The 18,694-nt window shown below is 33.0% G+C and overlaps 1 protein-coding gene across 36 annotated transcripts in view; it reads left to right on the top strand.

Annotated features, from left to right (window-relative positions):
* The window catches only part of PCM1 (pericentriolar material 1), a 79,871-nt gene that overhangs the window by 19,750 nt on the left and 41,427 nt on the right, over nucleotides 1–18,694 (top strand). For 32 of the 36 annotated variants that reach the window (XM_039839256.1, XM_039839250.1, XM_039839254.1 and 29 more), the window contains 13 exons: nucleotides 1,724–1,833; nucleotides 3,416–3,632; nucleotides 5,541–5,742; nucleotides 6,717–6,890; nucleotides 7,386–7,540; nucleotides 7,661–7,899; nucleotides 11,941–12,095; nucleotides 12,236–12,365; nucleotides 13,317–13,457; nucleotides 14,170–14,360; nucleotides 15,601–15,804; nucleotides 17,128–17,347; nucleotides 17,451–17,596. In XM_039839256.1, coding sequence (XP_039695190.1) covers nucleotides 1,724–1,833; nucleotides 3,416–3,632; nucleotides 5,541–5,742; nucleotides 6,717–6,890; nucleotides 7,386–7,540; nucleotides 7,661–7,899; nucleotides 11,941–12,095; nucleotides 12,236–12,365; nucleotides 13,317–13,457; nucleotides 14,170–14,360; nucleotides 15,601–15,804; nucleotides 17,128–17,347; nucleotides 17,451–17,596 — 2,284 coding nt within the window. Of the gene's footprint in view, nucleotides 1–1,723; nucleotides 1,834–3,415; nucleotides 3,633–5,540; nucleotides 5,747–6,716; nucleotides 6,891–7,385; nucleotides 7,541–7,660; nucleotides 7,900–11,940; nucleotides 12,096–12,235; nucleotides 12,366–13,316; nucleotides 13,458–14,169; nucleotides 14,361–15,600; nucleotides 15,805–17,127; nucleotides 17,348–17,450; nucleotides 17,597–18,694 lie in introns of those variants that run through there. The other 4 variants (XM_039839280.1, XM_039839258.1, XM_039839263.1 and 1 more) reach the window with 3 other exon arrangements.

The raw sequence follows: 18,694 nt of genomic DNA, 5'->3' as shown, positions 1-18,694 counted from the left end.
TCCTCACTGAGGTTAGCTTGTTGTTACTCAGTTTATTATGCAGTCTGCACCTAGCCCCACTGTCTCAGCCCTCTGATCACTGTTATGGATAACTTAATTTTGCATTTTCATGAGGAACTTTATGACATGCATGTACCTTACTCTTGTAATAATTATATAGTTTTGTATATAGCATGATATATATTAATAATTATACAGATTTTTATCTCCACTTTTTCCTTATAAAATCCAAAAGTATCATTAGCTATTACAGATATATCTGGGGGAAAAAACATTTTACCAGTGACCAGTACTAAATATTTTTAAATATTTTTAATGTTTGGAGTATCAGATGTAAGACTTTGCTGTGATAGTTATGTTATTTCATGTAATTACATTTACATGATCTCCTTGGATCATAAGAAAACTGTTAGTTGCTGGAGCTTTTTTTCTTATTCTTATTTTATAGAGAAGGAACTCTAATATAGAATTTGTGGCTTGCCTACCTACGCTTCTACGGAATTTTAATAGAATCAGATTTCTTGAGTCTAGGTCAATGGTCTTTATTTATGAATATGAACTTTTATTTTTAAGTAAGCAGGTAGTCTCCTTTTTTTTAATGTGTAGTATTGCCACTGGTAGAATGAATAAGTTTAAATTTATCTATTTCAAAGAATTTTAGGTTAGCAATTTTAAAATAGATTTTTGTATTTATGAGATTTAACGGGAATACTGATGAAAAGCCGAATAATCTTCTGGTGTATGAGAGGCAACATAAATTGTCATGGGAGCAAGTACTCCTTTCATCATTTAACTAGAAAGTTGTATTAGTTATCGAGACGGTAGTTTCTTTCTTTTCAAAACAGATTTGAACTAGATATGAGGAATTCTTTCTAGCCCCAAAATTCTAATTTCTCAGTGGGGAAATCTAGTATTTTCCTTTAAAACAAGCAGTTTATAGCCAGTGCCTCTTTCAGAGCTGGAGAGGATAAGCACGGGGTGGTTGGGTAGCAGACCAGTAACTGTTATCAAAATTTCCATCAGAATACTGCCTTAGGATAAAAACTACGGTCTTTTAGTATGACTTGTGTCACAAGCAGTTCAATAAATTATCTGTTCTATTGCAGGGGTCAGCAAACTACGGCCAGCTGGATTTGGCCCACTGCCTCTAATAAAGTTTTCTGGAACACAGCCCTGCTCATTTGTTTATGTACTGTCTGTTGCTTTTGCCTTGTAGTGGCAAGGTTGGGTAGTTGAGACAAAAATTATATTTCCACAAAACCCAGCATATTTATTATCTGAATCTTTAAGTAAAATTTGCCAGCTCCTTAACGAGAGCATTGATTCTCTCGTTCATGTTGGGAGAGGTGGGGATTGAGACCTGTCAGAATCAGCTGCTATTTTTCAGGCTAACCACTTTTCCTGCCTTTCCCCTAACGCAGCCTGAAATACCCACCCCCACCTTCACTCCATTCATTTACTTCTTAATTGGGTCATATGTGTCCCTCGAATGGTGGAACAGAGAAAGATGATTTCTGAGTTTCCCTTTATTTTCAGGTTAGATGGAAACTTAAATGATAGGTTGGCAGATAAATCTGAGGGTTAACTAGTTTCAAATTAGGTGAGGTTTTTTTTTTTTAGTTCCTTCCCCCCCTCCCCCAAAATTTAATTTTATCTTCTTAGAAATTGAAAAGATATTGTACTTATTTGTTTGCTTTAATGAATGGTTGTTAATTTTTTTCAGCTGTAGCAGAAACTTCAGGTAGCCTATCTGGAGTCAGTATCACATCTGAATTAAATGAAGAATTGAATGATTTAATTCAACGTTTTCATAATCAGCTTCGTGATTCTCAGGTAACAATTTAATATAGTCGAGTTTAAAATCACATTAATTGTAACAGTGGTGCTCAAACTTTACTGAGCATAAGTATCACCTGGCATGATTGTTAAAAAAAATGTAAATTTCTGGTTAGTAGAATCTCCCTTCTTTCAAAAATTATGATTCATACATTTGGGATGGGCTTCCCTGTGTGATTCCAGTGCTGGTAGTCTGTGCTGGGACTGTATGTTGAGAAACACTAAATTAGAGGAAAATCTACTTTGAATTGAATAGTGAAATTTTCCCTTTGTATGCTACTAGATGACGTGTTCTTTTTTCCTCTCAAAGATTAATGGTTACAACTTTTAAGTTGTGTTTGAATCTATCATCATCTTGCATTATTTTACTAACAATTTTAAGAAAACTCTTAAGTTTAATTTTGGAGTTAATAAGTTTATAATTTGTTAACCTTTTAAAATAATGATACAAATGCAAAATTTTCAGTCTGTTGTGGGCCTAGAGTAATAAAGGGTGAATTGATACCTCTCCACTGGAAATAAGTATGATTGAAGACTCACTCTCCTATCTGCCAACCAAATGAAAATAAGAATATAGCCCAACCACTTTAGGGAGTTATTTAACAATATATAGTAAATTTTTCCTAGTAACCATACAGCGGCCCACCTTAGAGAAACACTCATGTTCACAAAGAGATATGTGCAAGAATGTTCATGGCAGCATTGTGATAATAGCAAAAAGTCAGAAACAAATGTCCATGAACAGGGAAATGGACTAATAAATTATGATATACTTTAGGGTGAAATCCTGTAACCAGTTGCAGTAACCGAACCAGAGCTAATGAACAAAAAATGCAAGTTTAAGAAGAATACCACTTAGTTTATATTTAAAATATATAAAGAACATACATAATAGGCATTATGAAATAAAAGCATATATAAGAATGGTAGATATCTAATTTTATATTATGATTACCTCTGGATAGAGTAATAGGATTGGGGACTGGTACATTTAGAGCTTTAGCTATATCTTTAATGTTACATTTCTCTTAAAAAAAATTGATGCAAATGTAGCAAAATGTTAAAATTGGACTGAGATCAGTGCTTTTTATTCATTATATGATTCCCTAAAGCCTTAGTGAATTTTCTAAATGTTCCACATATATATATATTTTAAATAGAAGAACATAAGAAAGGAGTGGTAGGAAAAACTGGTAGGCTAAGAAGTTAGAGTTTATGGTGGTAGTTCTAAGAAGATAGTAAAAGAAAATATCTTTGAAGGTTTATTTTGTATGAAGTGTGGCATTTCTGGATTAATTTAGAATTACTTGATTTATATCCAGATAATAATATCCAGTGAATCCAAGACCACCGTGTAGTTAATGTGTGTCTGTAAAAGCATATGTATATGTGTGTTATAGTGGCACACCAGGAAGCACTATGCAATTTAGGAATAGGAAAGACATACATTTACCCACCAATACAACTTCGGCAAATTATTTATCGCTTTTTATTAAGAATTTTTATGCACTTTCAAAATGAGAATGCAACCTTTAATTCCTTAGTCGTTATTTTTCTTTTCCTTTTTTTTTTATAATAGTCTCCAGCTGTTCCAGATAATAGGAGACAAGCAGAAAGTCTTTCATTAACTAGGGAGGTTTCTCAGAGCAGGAATTCATCAGTTTCAGAACATTTACCTGATGAGAAAGTCCAACTTTTTAGCAAAATGAGAGTGTTACAAGAAAAGAAACAAAAAATGGACAAACTGCTTGGGGAACTTCATACACTTCGAGATCAGCATCTGAACAATTCATCATGTAAGTAAATCTGGCTTAGCCATGTAAGATGTAGGACACATAGTATTATGGTGGCACATGATAATTAGTGAATACTTGGTGAATGAATGAACAGGTTTTCAAGAAAATTATAAGTTTTGTGGAGAAATAGGACCTGCATGTGAAGTTTTTAAATAACAAGGCAGTGTATGATAAAAGCCAAATAGATGGTGGATCTGTTTCATAATTCAGAAAAGGGAAAGAATAAAGTTGAGCCTTGAAAATTGGTAGGATTTTATTTAATAAGGGAAAAGTAGAAGAGAAGGTGGTAGCTTTTAGTTGCTTAGACATAATAATACTGCATTTTTTAGAATTTTCAAAATTTTTCCTTAAATATAACTCAAATTAGTACTTTGATTTAAAAACTATTAGATTTAGAAAGTACTTATAAAAAAGTTATGAGATACTTATATAGTATAAATAGTCTAGCTCAGAAATTCTATAACTTACATCCTTTTTAAAAATATATAAATAGTCATCTCAGGTGGGAATAGGAAAGGCATAGTCATCCTAGTTATACTAGTTATATGGTTATACTAGTTAAATAGGAAAGTCAGTAGTCATCCTACTTATACTATAGGAACTATCTTTTCTGTTCCACAGATGTTTTATTTGCCTCTAATTCATATCTAGTTGCTGGTTCTCATTTGTTGTCCTTATACCTTCTCACGACTGGTTCTTGCCTCTTACCCAAACAGTTAGTAGTAGGAGCTAAAGCATTGGAAACGGAGTCAGTAGGATCAGCCCCAACTGGTCATTATTCTCCAACAGCCAGCTGCTATCTTATTAAAGAAAAAACAAGGGGTAGAAGCATTTCTGGAGTCCCTGTTCCTTATCCTTCACTCATCTCTTATTTCTCTGCTACCTCCAAAAGATTTGGCCCTGAAACATGCTCTCTTCTTTTCCCTGACCTCTGCTAATCTCTTCCTGATCTAGAATATAATCTAATCCCAGTGCTTATCCTTCCTAAACAGATTAAGACAACTAAGAAAACCTTAAAATTCGAAAGTTGTACTCAAGGCCTTGTGATCAGTTTTATACATATAAAGAAAGCAGCACTCTGCCTGTCGATGATGCCAAAAAGTCATTTTCTTCCCACTGGGAAACTGTGAAAGAAGCAGCAAAAAGTAGAACAGTCAAGGAATAGAGTGAAGAGACTACTGGAAACCATCTGTAGCAATTGATATTGTTGGCAACAAAAAATTATGGTTGTTGCTATGAGAAAGAGATAAATGACTAGTTTTAAAGTCGTAAGAGAGAAGTGCAAAGATTCTTAATCTCTGTTACTCTTGAAAGCATAAGATATTCTTTGTATGATCTGTGTGGACAGAAAAGTAATTAAAATGTAGTTCAAGGTCTAAAGAGGATTAGCCATCATCTAATTAGTACATTTTATTGCTGAGCAGTATTTCATGGTATGGATTTTTTTTTTTGGAACAAGGAAAAGTTTCATCTTGGAGCCCAAATATAATTTCCTATGAGCACTTAGAGATATAACATGGTAAGGCTGCCCTGTAAGGATCTGTAGATTGGTGTACTGCACATCATTCACAGTGGCCTTGTTTAACTGAACCTAGAACCAAGTTTATCAAAGAATACTCTAGTTACTTTTTAAAGGTAAAATATCATAATTCTTACCAATTTCCATCTTGTGTGTGTTCTTTCTTTTCTGTTTTAACTCTGCGTTTGGTTGAGGGACATGTTAATAAGTGACCTGAATGTTATATCCTTAAGTTTCTGAAATTTAAATCTGCAGAATTTAAGATGTTAATGATTACTTTTTTTTTTCCTACATCTAAGCAGACTATGAATAATCATTGTTTAATGCCATATTTGTTTATGGTAACTTGTGTTTTTTTTGTTTTGTTTTGTTTGTTTGTTTGTTGGTAGTTGTGCCTTCTTCAGCCTCTCCACAAAGGAGTATGGATCAAAGAAGTATTACTTCAGCTCCCTCGGCTTCTGTAGGCTTAGCACCAGTTGTCAATGGAGAATCCAGTGGCCTCACATCATCGGTTCCTTATCCTGCTGCTTCTCTAGTTTCTCAGAATGAGAGTGAAAATGAAGGCCATCTAAATCCAACTGAAAAACTCCAGTAAAACACTTTTACAAATATTGTTACAAAGATCAGAATTGAATAGTGGGAATAAATTCTGGGATTTTTCTTTTTTTTTGATTATCGCTAATACTGGAAAAACTATAATATAAACATTCTTAAGTGATATGGTGATAGAAATGTGTGTGTGTTATATGGCCAATCTTTGAGTTGTCCAAGTGATATGTGACTTTGTAATACAGGTAATTTCTGTTAGGTAATGTATTTCCATTTTCAAATAAAAGATTAGAAATAGCTGGACTAAAGTTATAAGATTTCTATATTCAAATAGTTTAGATCTCAGCCAGGCTTTATAGAGTCAGATAACTCTGAAATTATAGCTCTCAAGGCTGTGTGACTGTGGGCTTATAACTTACCCTCACTTAGCCTCTGTAAAATAGGGATAATAATATACCTGTTCATAAAGGTATTTTAAGGATTTAAAAACATTGGCATAACTCTTGGCACTTAACTAAAAACTCAACAGACTTGTTATTTTTGGTAAACACTCTGTGTTATAGATCTCTGTATGTTACAGACAAATCAAGATCTCTGTTACAGACAAATCAGGAACCTGTAAATGCTCAATAATGCCCGCATACCTGACTTGTCTGAGAGCTGGTACTCAAATTGAGTATTTTTGTACTTCTCATTTTTGATATGTATTAAGAAACCTAGAAATATTTTTGACATTGAATTCTAAGCTATCAAATATATTTTGACATTGAATTTTAAGCTATCTGCTTAAAGTGAGCACTTGAAACTGGTTTTCTTAGGCTTTTGTCCCTAACAACATAAAATAAAGCGATGAGATTTTGAGTAAGCTGGACTTGAAATTAAATCTCTATAGTCACACTGCCTAGATATTTAACTAGGTTTAAATTTTGTGCTGGCTGCTATCATGAAAACAATGCATGCTTTACTTTGCTGAAATGGATATTAATATATACATATATATATATATTGTTTTTCAGGAAGTTAAATGAAGTTCGAAAAAGATTGAATGAACTAAGAGAATTAGTTCATTATTATGAGCAAACATCAGATATGATGACAGATGCTGTAAATGAGAATACAAAAGATGAAGAAACTGAAGAGTCAGAATATGACTCTGAGCATGAAAATTCTGAACCTGTTACTAACATTCGGTAAGAACTTTCTTTGTTTTTCGAACATATTTATTCTAACTTAATACTTTTAATATAGAATCAAAGAAACTTCAATTGAATGCTATTTGCCTTTTAGTTAAACTTTTCTCCTGTTAAGTCTGCTGTTTTGTTCCGTGTAATCTTACTTGCTCTGTAAAGGAAAAAAATAGAAAAGTATTGATAAAAGTAGTTTAGTAAATTTGCTGTTTGTTAGATCAAGTGCAAGTAAATCACAAGAAGTATCTAACTTAGCATTTTCTTACCTCTCTATTTTTAGATATAATTTTGATTTTTCAGATGTTTTTCTTATTAAATTTCCAAATAGCAGAAGTTAATGAAAAGCACAAGCCATTTATTCATAGTATGAATATAAATGGGGAAGTAGCCAATGATGTTCTTATGGAATTATTTTATCAACAGTTCTAAAATTTTGATTTTTAATGTTGTTTTTATTTTTTTACCTTAAATAACTTCAGGCTGTTTTCTTTCTTTTAGAAATCCACAAGTAGCTGCCACCTGGAATGAAGTCAATAGTAATTCTAATGCACAGTGTGTTTCTAATAATAGAGATGGCAGATCAGTTAATTCTAATTGTGAAATTAACAACAGATCTGCTGCCAACATAAGGGCTTTAAATGTACCTCCTTTAGGTATGATAATATGAATATGACTATTCACAGAAATTTTTGTTATAGTCTTGGGAATTGGATTTTCTTTGATTAGTACTCTTAAGTTTATTAAATTACTGTTTTAATAATACATGTTTCCAGCAGATTGTCGATATAATAGAGAAGGAGAACAGGGGATTCATGTTGCACAAGGTGAAGATGAGGAGGAAGAGGAGGAAGAAGCAGAAGATGAGGGAGTCAGTGGAGCTTCATTATCTAGTCATAGGAGCAGTGTGGTTGACGAGGCTCCAGAAGATGCTGAATTTGAACAGAAGATCAATAGACTTATGGCTGCAAAACAGAAACTTAGACAGTTACAAGATCTTGTTGCTATGGTACAGGTAGATAACTGCTTGATTTTTTAAAAAACTGTCAAATAGTATACTCTAATGGTAAAATTTGTTTGATAATTTTGTTGGTATAATTATACTAATATTTGTTTATTGAGTTCTTACTGTATGTGAGGTTTAAGTGCTGAGCACTTTACATGCCATATATCAGAGATGAGCATACTTTTTTATTAAGGGTGAGATAGTAAATATTGTAGGCTTTGTGGATTGTACAGTCACTACTCAGTGCAGAAGCAGCCATATTTGAGATGCAAACAAATGTATATGGCTGGGTTCCAACATAATAACTTTATTACAAAAACAGATGTGTTTGTTTTTTTTGCAGGAGACCCTAGTCTTTATTTTATTTTTTAAAATTTGTTTTTCAGTTACAATTGACATACAATATTATATTGGTCTCAGGTATACAACATAGTGATTAAACATTTATATACCTTACAGAGTGATCCCCTTGATAAGTCTAGTACCCATCTAACACCATACATTGTTATCATTAATTATATTTCCTATGCTGTACTTTATATTTCCGTGACTATTTTCGTAACTGGAAATTTGTACTTTTTAATCCCTTTCACCATTTTTTACCTATCCCTGCAACCTCTCTTCCATCTGGTGACCAATTTGTTCTCTGTATCTATAAGTTTGTTTCTGTTCTGTTTGCCCATTTATTTTGTGTTTTGGATTCTACATATAAGCAAAATCACCAGTTTTGTATCAGTTACTTGTAAAATGTCAGTGAGGTAGATATTAAACAGATTAATTGACCAAGGTTATATTGTAATCAGAGTCAGAATTGAGACTATTAACCATATACATATTGTCTTGTTCAGTAAGACCAAATTAGTAAAGTTGGAACTATTAGTCATAAATTTTAAAAAGCCATTGTACATAAGTATGAAGTTACATAACTATTAACATTTCTGTATTGACTAACTTATTTAGCTTTTTGCAGTTTGTTAGACTAGTTGTAATCTTTCTAAAGCAACAAAAATAATTGAACTTTTATTCATTCTTTTTCATCTATTAGGTGTTGCTACTTCTCAGTAATGTAATCACTAGAAATATTTTTTAGAGTGACTTTCTAAAGCAGGAGTTTCTAACTCCTGGGCCACAGCCTGGTACCAGCCCGTGGCCTGTTAGGAACCGGGCTGCACAGCAGGAGGTGAGCAGTGGGCAAGCTAGTGAGACTTCATTTTTATTTGCAGCCGCTCCCCAGTGCTAGCATCACCGCCTCAGCTCCACCTCAGATCGTCAGGCATTAGATTTCATAGAAACACACAGATCCCTGGTGCCAAATAACGTTGGGACCCTAAAGTATTGAAATTTGTATCATTTTTGGAAGCCAAAAAACTTCATTTAGAGGACTATAACATAGATAATATCAGTAGATGTTATAGTTGGAAAAAATGAAGTGTAAAACATTAAAATTAAGCACATTAATAAATTATAGAAAAACAGTTTTTATCATGCATGAAAAAAATTTCAAATTTTATTCAAAACTTCTTTAAAATGCTACTTAATTTTGAATAACTCAAGTAACAGATGAATGCTCCCATTGTTAGAAAAGGGAAACGTGGCTTGTAAACTCCCTCTGGACCTCCATTTATAATCCCATTATCCTTCACAGAAGTTATAAATTCTATTTTCTCAGACCCTTTTTCTGTGCTTTTATGTACATCAGTATACACTTATTAAAAAATACATAGAAGTTTTGATTTTAAAAATTATATATTATTACACAGCTTGCTATTTTTCCCCACTCCACAATGTCTTAGAGAAGTTTTTATATCAGTATATGTAGCTCTGTATAATTTTATAGATGAATAATTATGAAATATTATATAAAAAGTAACTATAGGATATAAATAATAGTGCATATGCACGTGTGCGTATGTATTAAATACAAGTCTTTTTAGCTGCAGCATAGTTTTCTGTAGTGTCACTGGGCTTTAGTTAATTTGTGATCCTATTGAATGCTCCAGTGAACATTCTTGTACAAGCCTCTTTGCATTTGTATTTTTCAAGAGCAGAAAAGAAGTGGAATTGCTATGTCAGAGTTTATGCACATTTTAATTTTAATGGACACTGCTTAATTGCTCTCCAGAATGACTCTATTAATTGGTATCTCAGTGGTATATGAGTCCATTTTCCTATACCCTTGATTGCATTTTATTATATTGATATACTACAGCTTGTTTAACCAGTACTGGAATTGGCTTTTGGCTTTTTCCAGGTTTTCTCTCTTATAGCAAGGGCTTTTGTATAAACACATGAATACAAACACACATAGTTGTGTATGTAATATATACGTGTTTTTGCTCATATATTCAAAGTATATCTATAAATATATAAACCAATAACATTGGTTACCTATGGAGAATGAAATGATCTAGGGGACAGGGATGGAAAGAAGACTTACTTTTTAAATGTCTTTTTTACTTTTTGAACTTTGATCATAATAGTATAACCTTTTGAGAATATTAAGACAGCTTCTAAAACAATAATAGCTTGTGCTATCTTGTGACTTCCCCATTTTTTAAAAGATTCCTTTCTTCACATTTATTACCCAAAGTATTAATAATCAGAAATGATGAATAACTTGGTAGTTTACAGATGAATCAGCTTAATATTAGGCCTGTATTGAGTGGAGATCTTTTGCTTTAGAGAGTGTTCTAAGACCTGAAATATATGTGAGAAATGAGGAAACTGCAACCTAGAGGGATTAATTAAGGGGTCTCCTCCTGAAAGAGAGCTATTGAAAAAATGATCAATGAGTTTTACTCATTTTACTAAGGGTAGTCTTTTTTTATTGTATCTTTGCATATATCCTTTGCCAAGAGACTCAGGAGAATGTCTAGACATATGTATAGTTATCATGATTATATAAAGCTGTTATTACTCTTAATGATTAGATTAGCTTGGACAACTTACATTGTCCTTATGAAACTTTATGTGTCTTAGAAGTCTCCAGATGGCCATCTCTTAGTTCCTTAGTCTGTTATGCAACACGTATCAGTACAATAATTCTTTAGTCAATTACTTAGTATTTAGTGTTGGAGATTATGTCATTTCACTTGTTTATTCATATTGCCCTCTGAAATGTCATGCACTGTTGTTTTATATATCTTGTATCATATTTTTTCTACTTTTTATTATGTGAAAATACCTCATGATCTAGCTTTTTTCTTGAGTCCCAACCTAGTTACTTTGTAATCCTATCCATACTAATAAGGAATTAGGTTGGTTTTTAGATTGCAGACCAAAATAACACTGTCTACAAACTTAAAATCAATTAGATAGTTTTATAATTAACAGTCAGCTCTAACTCTTTAAGGTTTTATTAGAATGATATTTCCAAAGGTTAACGTTTCAGTTGAGGACCTCAGAGAAAGCATAAGTAAATAAGTGTAAAATATGTAGAATTAAATGTTTTTAAGAAAGTGTAGTAGTTCACTCCAAACTCCCATTTTAATAGGTATATTGATTTCAAGAGAAGATGTGGATCTACCGTTAGGAAGATAGGAACTTTAGTTGTTTTTACAGTACTTATTATAGATTTGATGTGGTAAATTCTCATTAGTTTTTCTATTGTGAGCCATTGGCACTTGTTTGGCAAACTAAAGACAAAGTGAGGAAATGGAACATTTTAAGTAAGCGACAATGGACATTGATTCTATGAAATCGTTAATATCATAGTTAAATCTTAAGAGTTCCCAGCTCCAATAGTATGTTTTTTTAATCTTTATATTTTCTAGAAAGCTTTCTTTAATAGCTCAGTATCTGGTCAAGATAAAAAAAAGCAACTTAATATTTGTCATTGCTGTGTAATAGGCAGCTCAAGTTTTAAATGTACTGTTTAGTTTTAATACTCATTTTCTGCCATTGGTAAAGGAGTAACTTCAGTGTTCTCAAAAAATGTACTTTCTCTGCTTCTTTAATTTTTATTCTATGTAAATTTGATGGATTAATGGTATTTACTAAGATATAAAATGGATATATCAAGATTATTTTAACATAATGATGTGGTTTTAGGATGATGATGTAGCAGATCAAGGAGTTATTTCTGCCAGTACTTCAAATGTGGATGATTTCTACCCAGCAGAAGAAGACACTAAACAAAATGCAAATAACACTAGAGGAAATGCCAATAAAATACAGAAAGATGCTGGAGTAAATGAAAAGGCAAGGTATGTTAAGCTCATAGCCTTCATTTAATAAAAATTTAGTGTCTGTAATAGAGAAACTACTTGGCTAAGTGTACTGTATTATATCATGCTTAATGCTATCAGATTTACTAGAGCCCACAAATATGTTAATTTAATTATAGAGAGAAATTTTATGAGGCTAAACTACAGCAGCAACAGAGAGAGCTCAAACAATTGCAGGAAGAAAGAAAGAAACTGATTAAGATTCAAGAGAAAATTCAAGCATTGCAAAAGGCATGTCCTGACCTACAGGTAATTAGGAAATTTCTTTCTTTGAAAAGATGTTTAAAACTCAATGTCAACTGAAAGTACTCTTTTTCTAGTACTGAGACAACAGACATACCTGCTAATTTTATGATTAATGAAACGGATGAAGTAATGAAATGGGTTAGGGATATATATTTATACTGTGAAAGCTAGCACATAGGAATTGACTGATTATTTCCATTCTTTTAGTTGTTAGAAATCTGTAGCTAGCTGTAGATTCAGAACATGGGTATTTATAACTATTAAAATACTCTGGTTTGAACATAGCAATTAAGGGACTAAGATTATATAATAAAGCTTTTAAACCATCATGGGTTATCTAGGGAGATTAATTGAAATATTTTATTTGTAATTTGAATATTAACTGTATATACCTTTGCTTATTAATAGTACCCTATACATAGTCTTTGAACAGAGAATGAACAGTCTTTGACCATGTCAGGTAATCAGGAGTGGAGTTGATATGGAAAGGGAATTCTTTTTGAGATTTTTTTTCCTGAACTTTACGGGTGAGCTTTATTCTTTAGTCGGGTTTTGTTTTCAAGGAATGGAAAATACATCAATATTTTTAATATAACTTTATTTTCTAGACTCTTACCTTTTCTACTTTATCTAATCCTTTTTTCTTATTCCCAGTCTATACAATGTCCAGAGGAATATATGCTAGAGTTGGGTTGAATATATGAAATTTTTTACAATAACATTTTATTCCTGTTTTCTCTGTTGTTCCTGAAAGTTGATTACTACTCATCAACTTTAGCCTGTGTTCTCATCTTTATTATGTCAGATTTTCTTTGGATTATGATGGCAATTGAGGTCTTCTAATAACATTAAATATGTTACTAGAACCCTAGAAAAGTAGTACAATAACTGCTTTTATGGAATTAACAATATTGCTTTAATTCCTCATAATAATTTTCACAAATCCTTTTTTAGCTGTCAGCCACTAGTGCGGGTAATTGTCCCACAAAAATATATATGCCAGCTGTTACTTCAACCCCAACTGTTAATGAAAATGTAACCAATGCAAGCAAATCTGTTTTTGAGCCGGAAGATCCTTCAATAGTAGATAACGAGGTACTGTATATTGTACCCTTGAGTCTTAAGTTCTTAAGTCTTAAGTTATAAATTTTTTAAAATTTATTTTTTAATTACAGTTGACATACAATATTTTAATAGTTGAAGATGTACAACATAGTGATTAGACATTTATACTCCTTTCAAAGTGATTACCTGATAAGTCTAATAATACCTCTCTGATGCCATACAATGTTAATACAATATTAACCATATTCCTTATGCTATATATGTCATGTTGTAAGAAATATCTGTGAAACATGTTTTTAAATGTAGCCTGTTCTGTGTCTTTTAGTTGGCGGAAAAAATAATTTTTTTCCAAAAAGTAATTAGGGTCATTTCAAAATAGTCTTGATTGACTTTTATTAGCAAATATTTGGTAGAATTATATGTAAAGGATAGTTGCAACAAATAGTAATCATTTCAGTTAGAAAAACCTATTTTTTGGCATTTTATTTGTGATTTATAGGAAACATTATTAACTTTCTCTTAATAGTTGATGAAATGTATTGTTTTTATCAAGAATTAATGATTGCCTAACTTTTTATTATTTATCACTAAAATATTTTAGCCTACTTGGATATCTCAGTATAAAAAGGATAGAATGAGAATATAAATCTTTGTTGGTATTGACAGTAGTATTAGCCTGTTATTCTTTAAGACGAAAACAAATCCGGATGTTTACACTAACTTGACTCTGATTTTTAAATAGCTGTGGTCAGAAATGCAAAGACATGAAATGTTAAGGGAAGAGCTGCGCCAGAGAAGAAAGCAGCTTGAAGCTCTGATGGCTGAACATCAGAGGAGGCAAGGTCTAGCTGAAACTGCATCTCCAGTGGCTGTTTCACTGAGAAGTGAGGGATCTGAAAACCTGTGTACTCCTCAACAAAGTAGAACAGAAAAGTAAGAATTGTTTCAGTCATTTTTGTTAACATCATCTACTTGAGGCCTGTAGGATAGACAGCCTTGTTGCCTCTACATCACAGCACAAATCTCTTTCAGTGAGGGTCATGTTTAAGCATCACCTTTGTGACTCAGTTTCACTAAATTGAGCTACTTTCTGTTCACAATTTCCCTAGTATCAACTTTCTCTTTTTTAATTACTAAGGCACTTTATCAAATGGTAGTATAGATTTTCTTGAATAGATAAACCTTATTTTCTTAAGGTTTAAACTTGTAAAAAGGAGAAATGCTTGATACTTTGTGGTGCTTTTCATCAGGCCAGAAATAAGCACTTTTTTCACTTAAATTGAACATCTGCTGTTCGTAAAGTTTCTAACAACCTTAAAATATTTTATTATTTAAGACATTTAGTTTTTAAGATTTAATTTTGAAATTTTCATATCAAGAATATTTCTGTAAGAGTTAGTAATCTGTGAGATTGTTTATTATCGATATAGTAGTATTCAGGTCTAAAAATTTGAATCCATATTTCTCGTGACTTTATATTTTGATATTCTCAGATGGCATTTCTGGAACACTGCACCAAGCTTCACTCTTTTTCTTCCTCGTAGAAGAACTTTTCCCATTCTTGGTGTCCCCGTATGCATTTATTAAAGTACATCTATAGTATTTTGTTCTTTTCTGAGTACCACACAGTTGTACTTTAACAAAGTTTTTTGGATAATTTTGATAAGCATCTAGGTTTGAGAACCGTGGGTATAGAATTGTGCTTTCCAATATGGTAGCCACTAGATACAGGTGACTAAGTTAAAGCTAAAAATTCATTTTCTCGGTCACACTAGCCACATTTTAAGTGCTCGTTAGTCATACATACCTAGCAGCTACTATATTGCACAATACAGATATAGATCATCACTGCTATTGTGGAAAGTTCTATGGACAGCTGTGATCTATAAAACTGTTACTCAAGGAAAAGTTAAAAGTCGAAGGGGGTTTAGGAAAAAAATTTTAGCTTATTTGAAGAATTGTTTTGTGGAAGGCAGAGTAAACATATTCTCTATAACAACAGTGGGGAAAGTACTACTCATCTTGTAGTTACTATGATTCAGTGAAAATTTATATACACGTACATGCACATATATGTATATATTTGATATACATATGTCTGGCACATAGTAGGTGGTAAAGTATTTAGCTCATCTCCAGAATGATCACTTGGTTTTTGTCTTTTACCCTTTAGAACAATGGCAACTTGGGGAGGTTCTACCCAGTGTGCACTAGATGAAGAAGGAGATGAAGATGGTTACCTTTCTGAAGGAGTCGTTCGGACAGATGAAGAGGAGGAAGAAGAGGAGCAAGATGCCAGTTCAAATGATAACTTTTCTATGTATCCTCCTAACAGCATGAATCATAACTCTTACCGTTTAAAGGAAACTAAAAATAGGTTAGTTTCACTGGTTTAAATTTTTGCTTGATTTAAAGAGTCTCTGGTCTTTCTAACACCAAGCATTTCTTTGATTCTCCGAACCAACTGGGTGTCCTACAATTTAGATGAATACTTGGCGTTAGGGCAGACCTCACAAGTTAAGGGCTCAGTCCCACAAAGCTGCCCTCACTTCAGATGCCAGTCATAAGTCCCCAGTCCCCAGGGTCCCCACACTTTTGTCTGACATGGCTATAAATTTGGGGGTTCCCACAACACCTCTTCAGGTCCCATAATTTGCTAAAACAATTCACAGAATGCAGGAAAATGCTTGTGTTTACTGGTTTATTATAAAGGAACAGCCAAATGGAAGAGATGTATAGGTTTGGGTAGAAGAAGGGGAACAGAACTTTGATGCTCTCTCTGGGCATACTACTCTCCCAAGTGTGTTCATCAACCCAGAAGCTCTCCTAACCACTGCCTAGTTCAGCAGTTTGGTGGCAGTTCCATTACATACACACAGTTGATTAAATCACTGGCTATAAGTGATTAAATAATCTCCATTCCCTACCCTACTACGCTCCTTGGAGTTAGAGGAATGGAGCTGAACGTGCCAACTCCTTTATAATCACCTGGTTGGTTTTTTTGGTGACCAGCCCCTAAAATGAAGCTGTCTGGGGCCTGCCAAGAGTTATTAACATAAACACTTGTGTGGTTTAAAGGGGCTTATTATGAATAACAAAAGATACTCAGGGATGCCAAGAGTTGGAGGAGCACTGTTTGAAATCTGGGACAAAGACCAAATAAATTTTGTATTATATCACAAGTGTTGCTGAGATACATCCCAGCTAGACAGGATCAGGATTTATAAGCTTTGATCTTTGCTTCTGTTTTGGGGAGTTTAGCAAAAATTAAAAAATCGTAAATAGTGAAAAAGCTTTTTTAAAGATATTCATTACATTGTTCTAAGAGTGAAAAATGTTTCACGATTAAAAAATGGCTAAGTAATTCCAGTTGATGATGTAATATGGCTAAGCTTAAAGCATGAAGAATGAAAAAAATGCTCGTGATATAATAAATATTTTTATTTTGCAGAATACAGAATTGTGTGTATACTTCTGTTTTTAAGACATAAATGAAAAACACTGGAAAAGAGTAAAAAATGATAATTGTATAAGGTTAAAAGCCTGGAATGTTTGTTCCCCTTTGTTTTCTGTATTTTTTGGGTCTTTCAAACTTAAAAAGAGAATACTGCTCTATGCACCAGGATGTCAGGGTTTACTGCTAGATTTTAAAAACCGAACAATTATATATGATGACTTAATGCTTTAAATCTTTCATTAGGTGGAAGAATAGTCGCCCTTTTTCAGCAGATGGAAATTATCGTCCTTTAGCCAAGACAAGACAACAGAATATCAGCATGCAACGTCAGGAAAACCTTCGCTGGGTATCAGAACTCTCTTATGTAGAAGAGAAAGAGCAATGGCAAGAACAAATCAGTCAACTAAAGAAACAACTTGATTTCAGTGTCAGTATTTGTCAGACTTTGATGCAAGACCAGCAGGTAAAGTTTACTATGAAAGTAAATTTTTTAAATCTTGTTGTTGAAGTGTCCTACATTTTTCTCAAGTTATCAGTAACTATTATGAATTTTTTTCTTTCCATAGACTCTATCTTGTCTGCTCCAAACTCTTCTCACGGGTCCTTACAGTGTTATGCCCAGCAATGTTGGCTCTCCTCAAGTACACCTTATAATGCACCAGTTGAATCAGTGCTATGCACAGCTAACATGGCAACAGAATAATGTACAGAGGTAATCTGTTTCTTAGAAGTAGTGAGACTATATAATAAGGGCAAAAACTGAGCAGGGGATTTTACAGTTATCTTCTGGGGCAAAAGGACAGAGCCAAATTGCATGTTTAAGTCTTCTGTCACCTGAGAATTTTATAAGCCATGATTTGCCCAGTGTTCTTTAATATTGTGGACTTGACCTTTGTTTTTAAAAATTTATAGTATTCAACTACACACTTACATTAGGTGGATTATATGGTGTGTAACTTATTTCAGTAAAGCTGCACACACAAAAAAATGAGCTTCATACAGTTATACTTAACTATCTGATAGACGTGCAAAGAGCAGTTCTTGTTCAAAAGGCTAAGTTACTGAATTAAGCCTGCAGGACAAGCACATATTTGTTGTAGTAAATATCAGAGCAGTCAGCCTGTTTTGCATGCTTTTGAATCACTTCTTGCATATATTCTTTCTGAATGTACTTTATTTTATTTATTTTTTTAATTAAGTTTATTGGTAACATTGATTAATACAGTCATATAATTTTCAGATGTATATTATCATTTGGCATCTGTATATTGTGTGTTCACCACCCAAAGTCCAGTTTCCTTCAGCTACTATATATTTGATCACGTTTACCCACTTCACCCTCCCCTACCCCCCCCATATTTGACCCCCTTTACCCTGTCTATTTCCCCCTCTTCCCCTATCCCACTAGTAACCACTAATCTATAGTCCTCTGGTAACCACTAGCCTATAGTCCATGTTTATGAGTCTCTGTTTGTTTGTCCTGCTCATTTGTTGCTTTTAGGTTTATTTCCCACATATAAGTGATATCATGTGATTTTTAACTTTTTCTGTCTGGCTTATTTCGTTTAGCATGATTATCTCAAGTTCCATCCATGTTGTCGCAAATGGCAGTATTTCATCTCTTCTTATGGCTGAATAATATTCCATTGTATATGTGTACCACAGCTTCTTTAGCCAGTCATCTATCGTAGGGCACTTTGGTTGCTTACATATCCTGGCCATGGTGAATAATGCTGCTATGAACATTGGTGTGCAAATATCTTTTCGGATATGAGTTTTCAAGTCTTTGGGGTAAATACCCAGTGTAGGG

The sequence above is a fragment of the Pteropus medius genome, unplaced genomic scaffold (genome assembly GCF_902729225.1).
Source record: "Pteropus medius unplaced genomic scaffold, Ma_sr-lr_union100, whole genome shotgun sequence".
Classification (NCBI taxonomy): domain Eukaryota; kingdom Metazoa; phylum Chordata; class Mammalia; order Chiroptera; family Pteropodidae; genus Pteropus; species Pteropus medius.
This window is presented reverse-complemented; position numbering and strand designations above follow the sequence as displayed.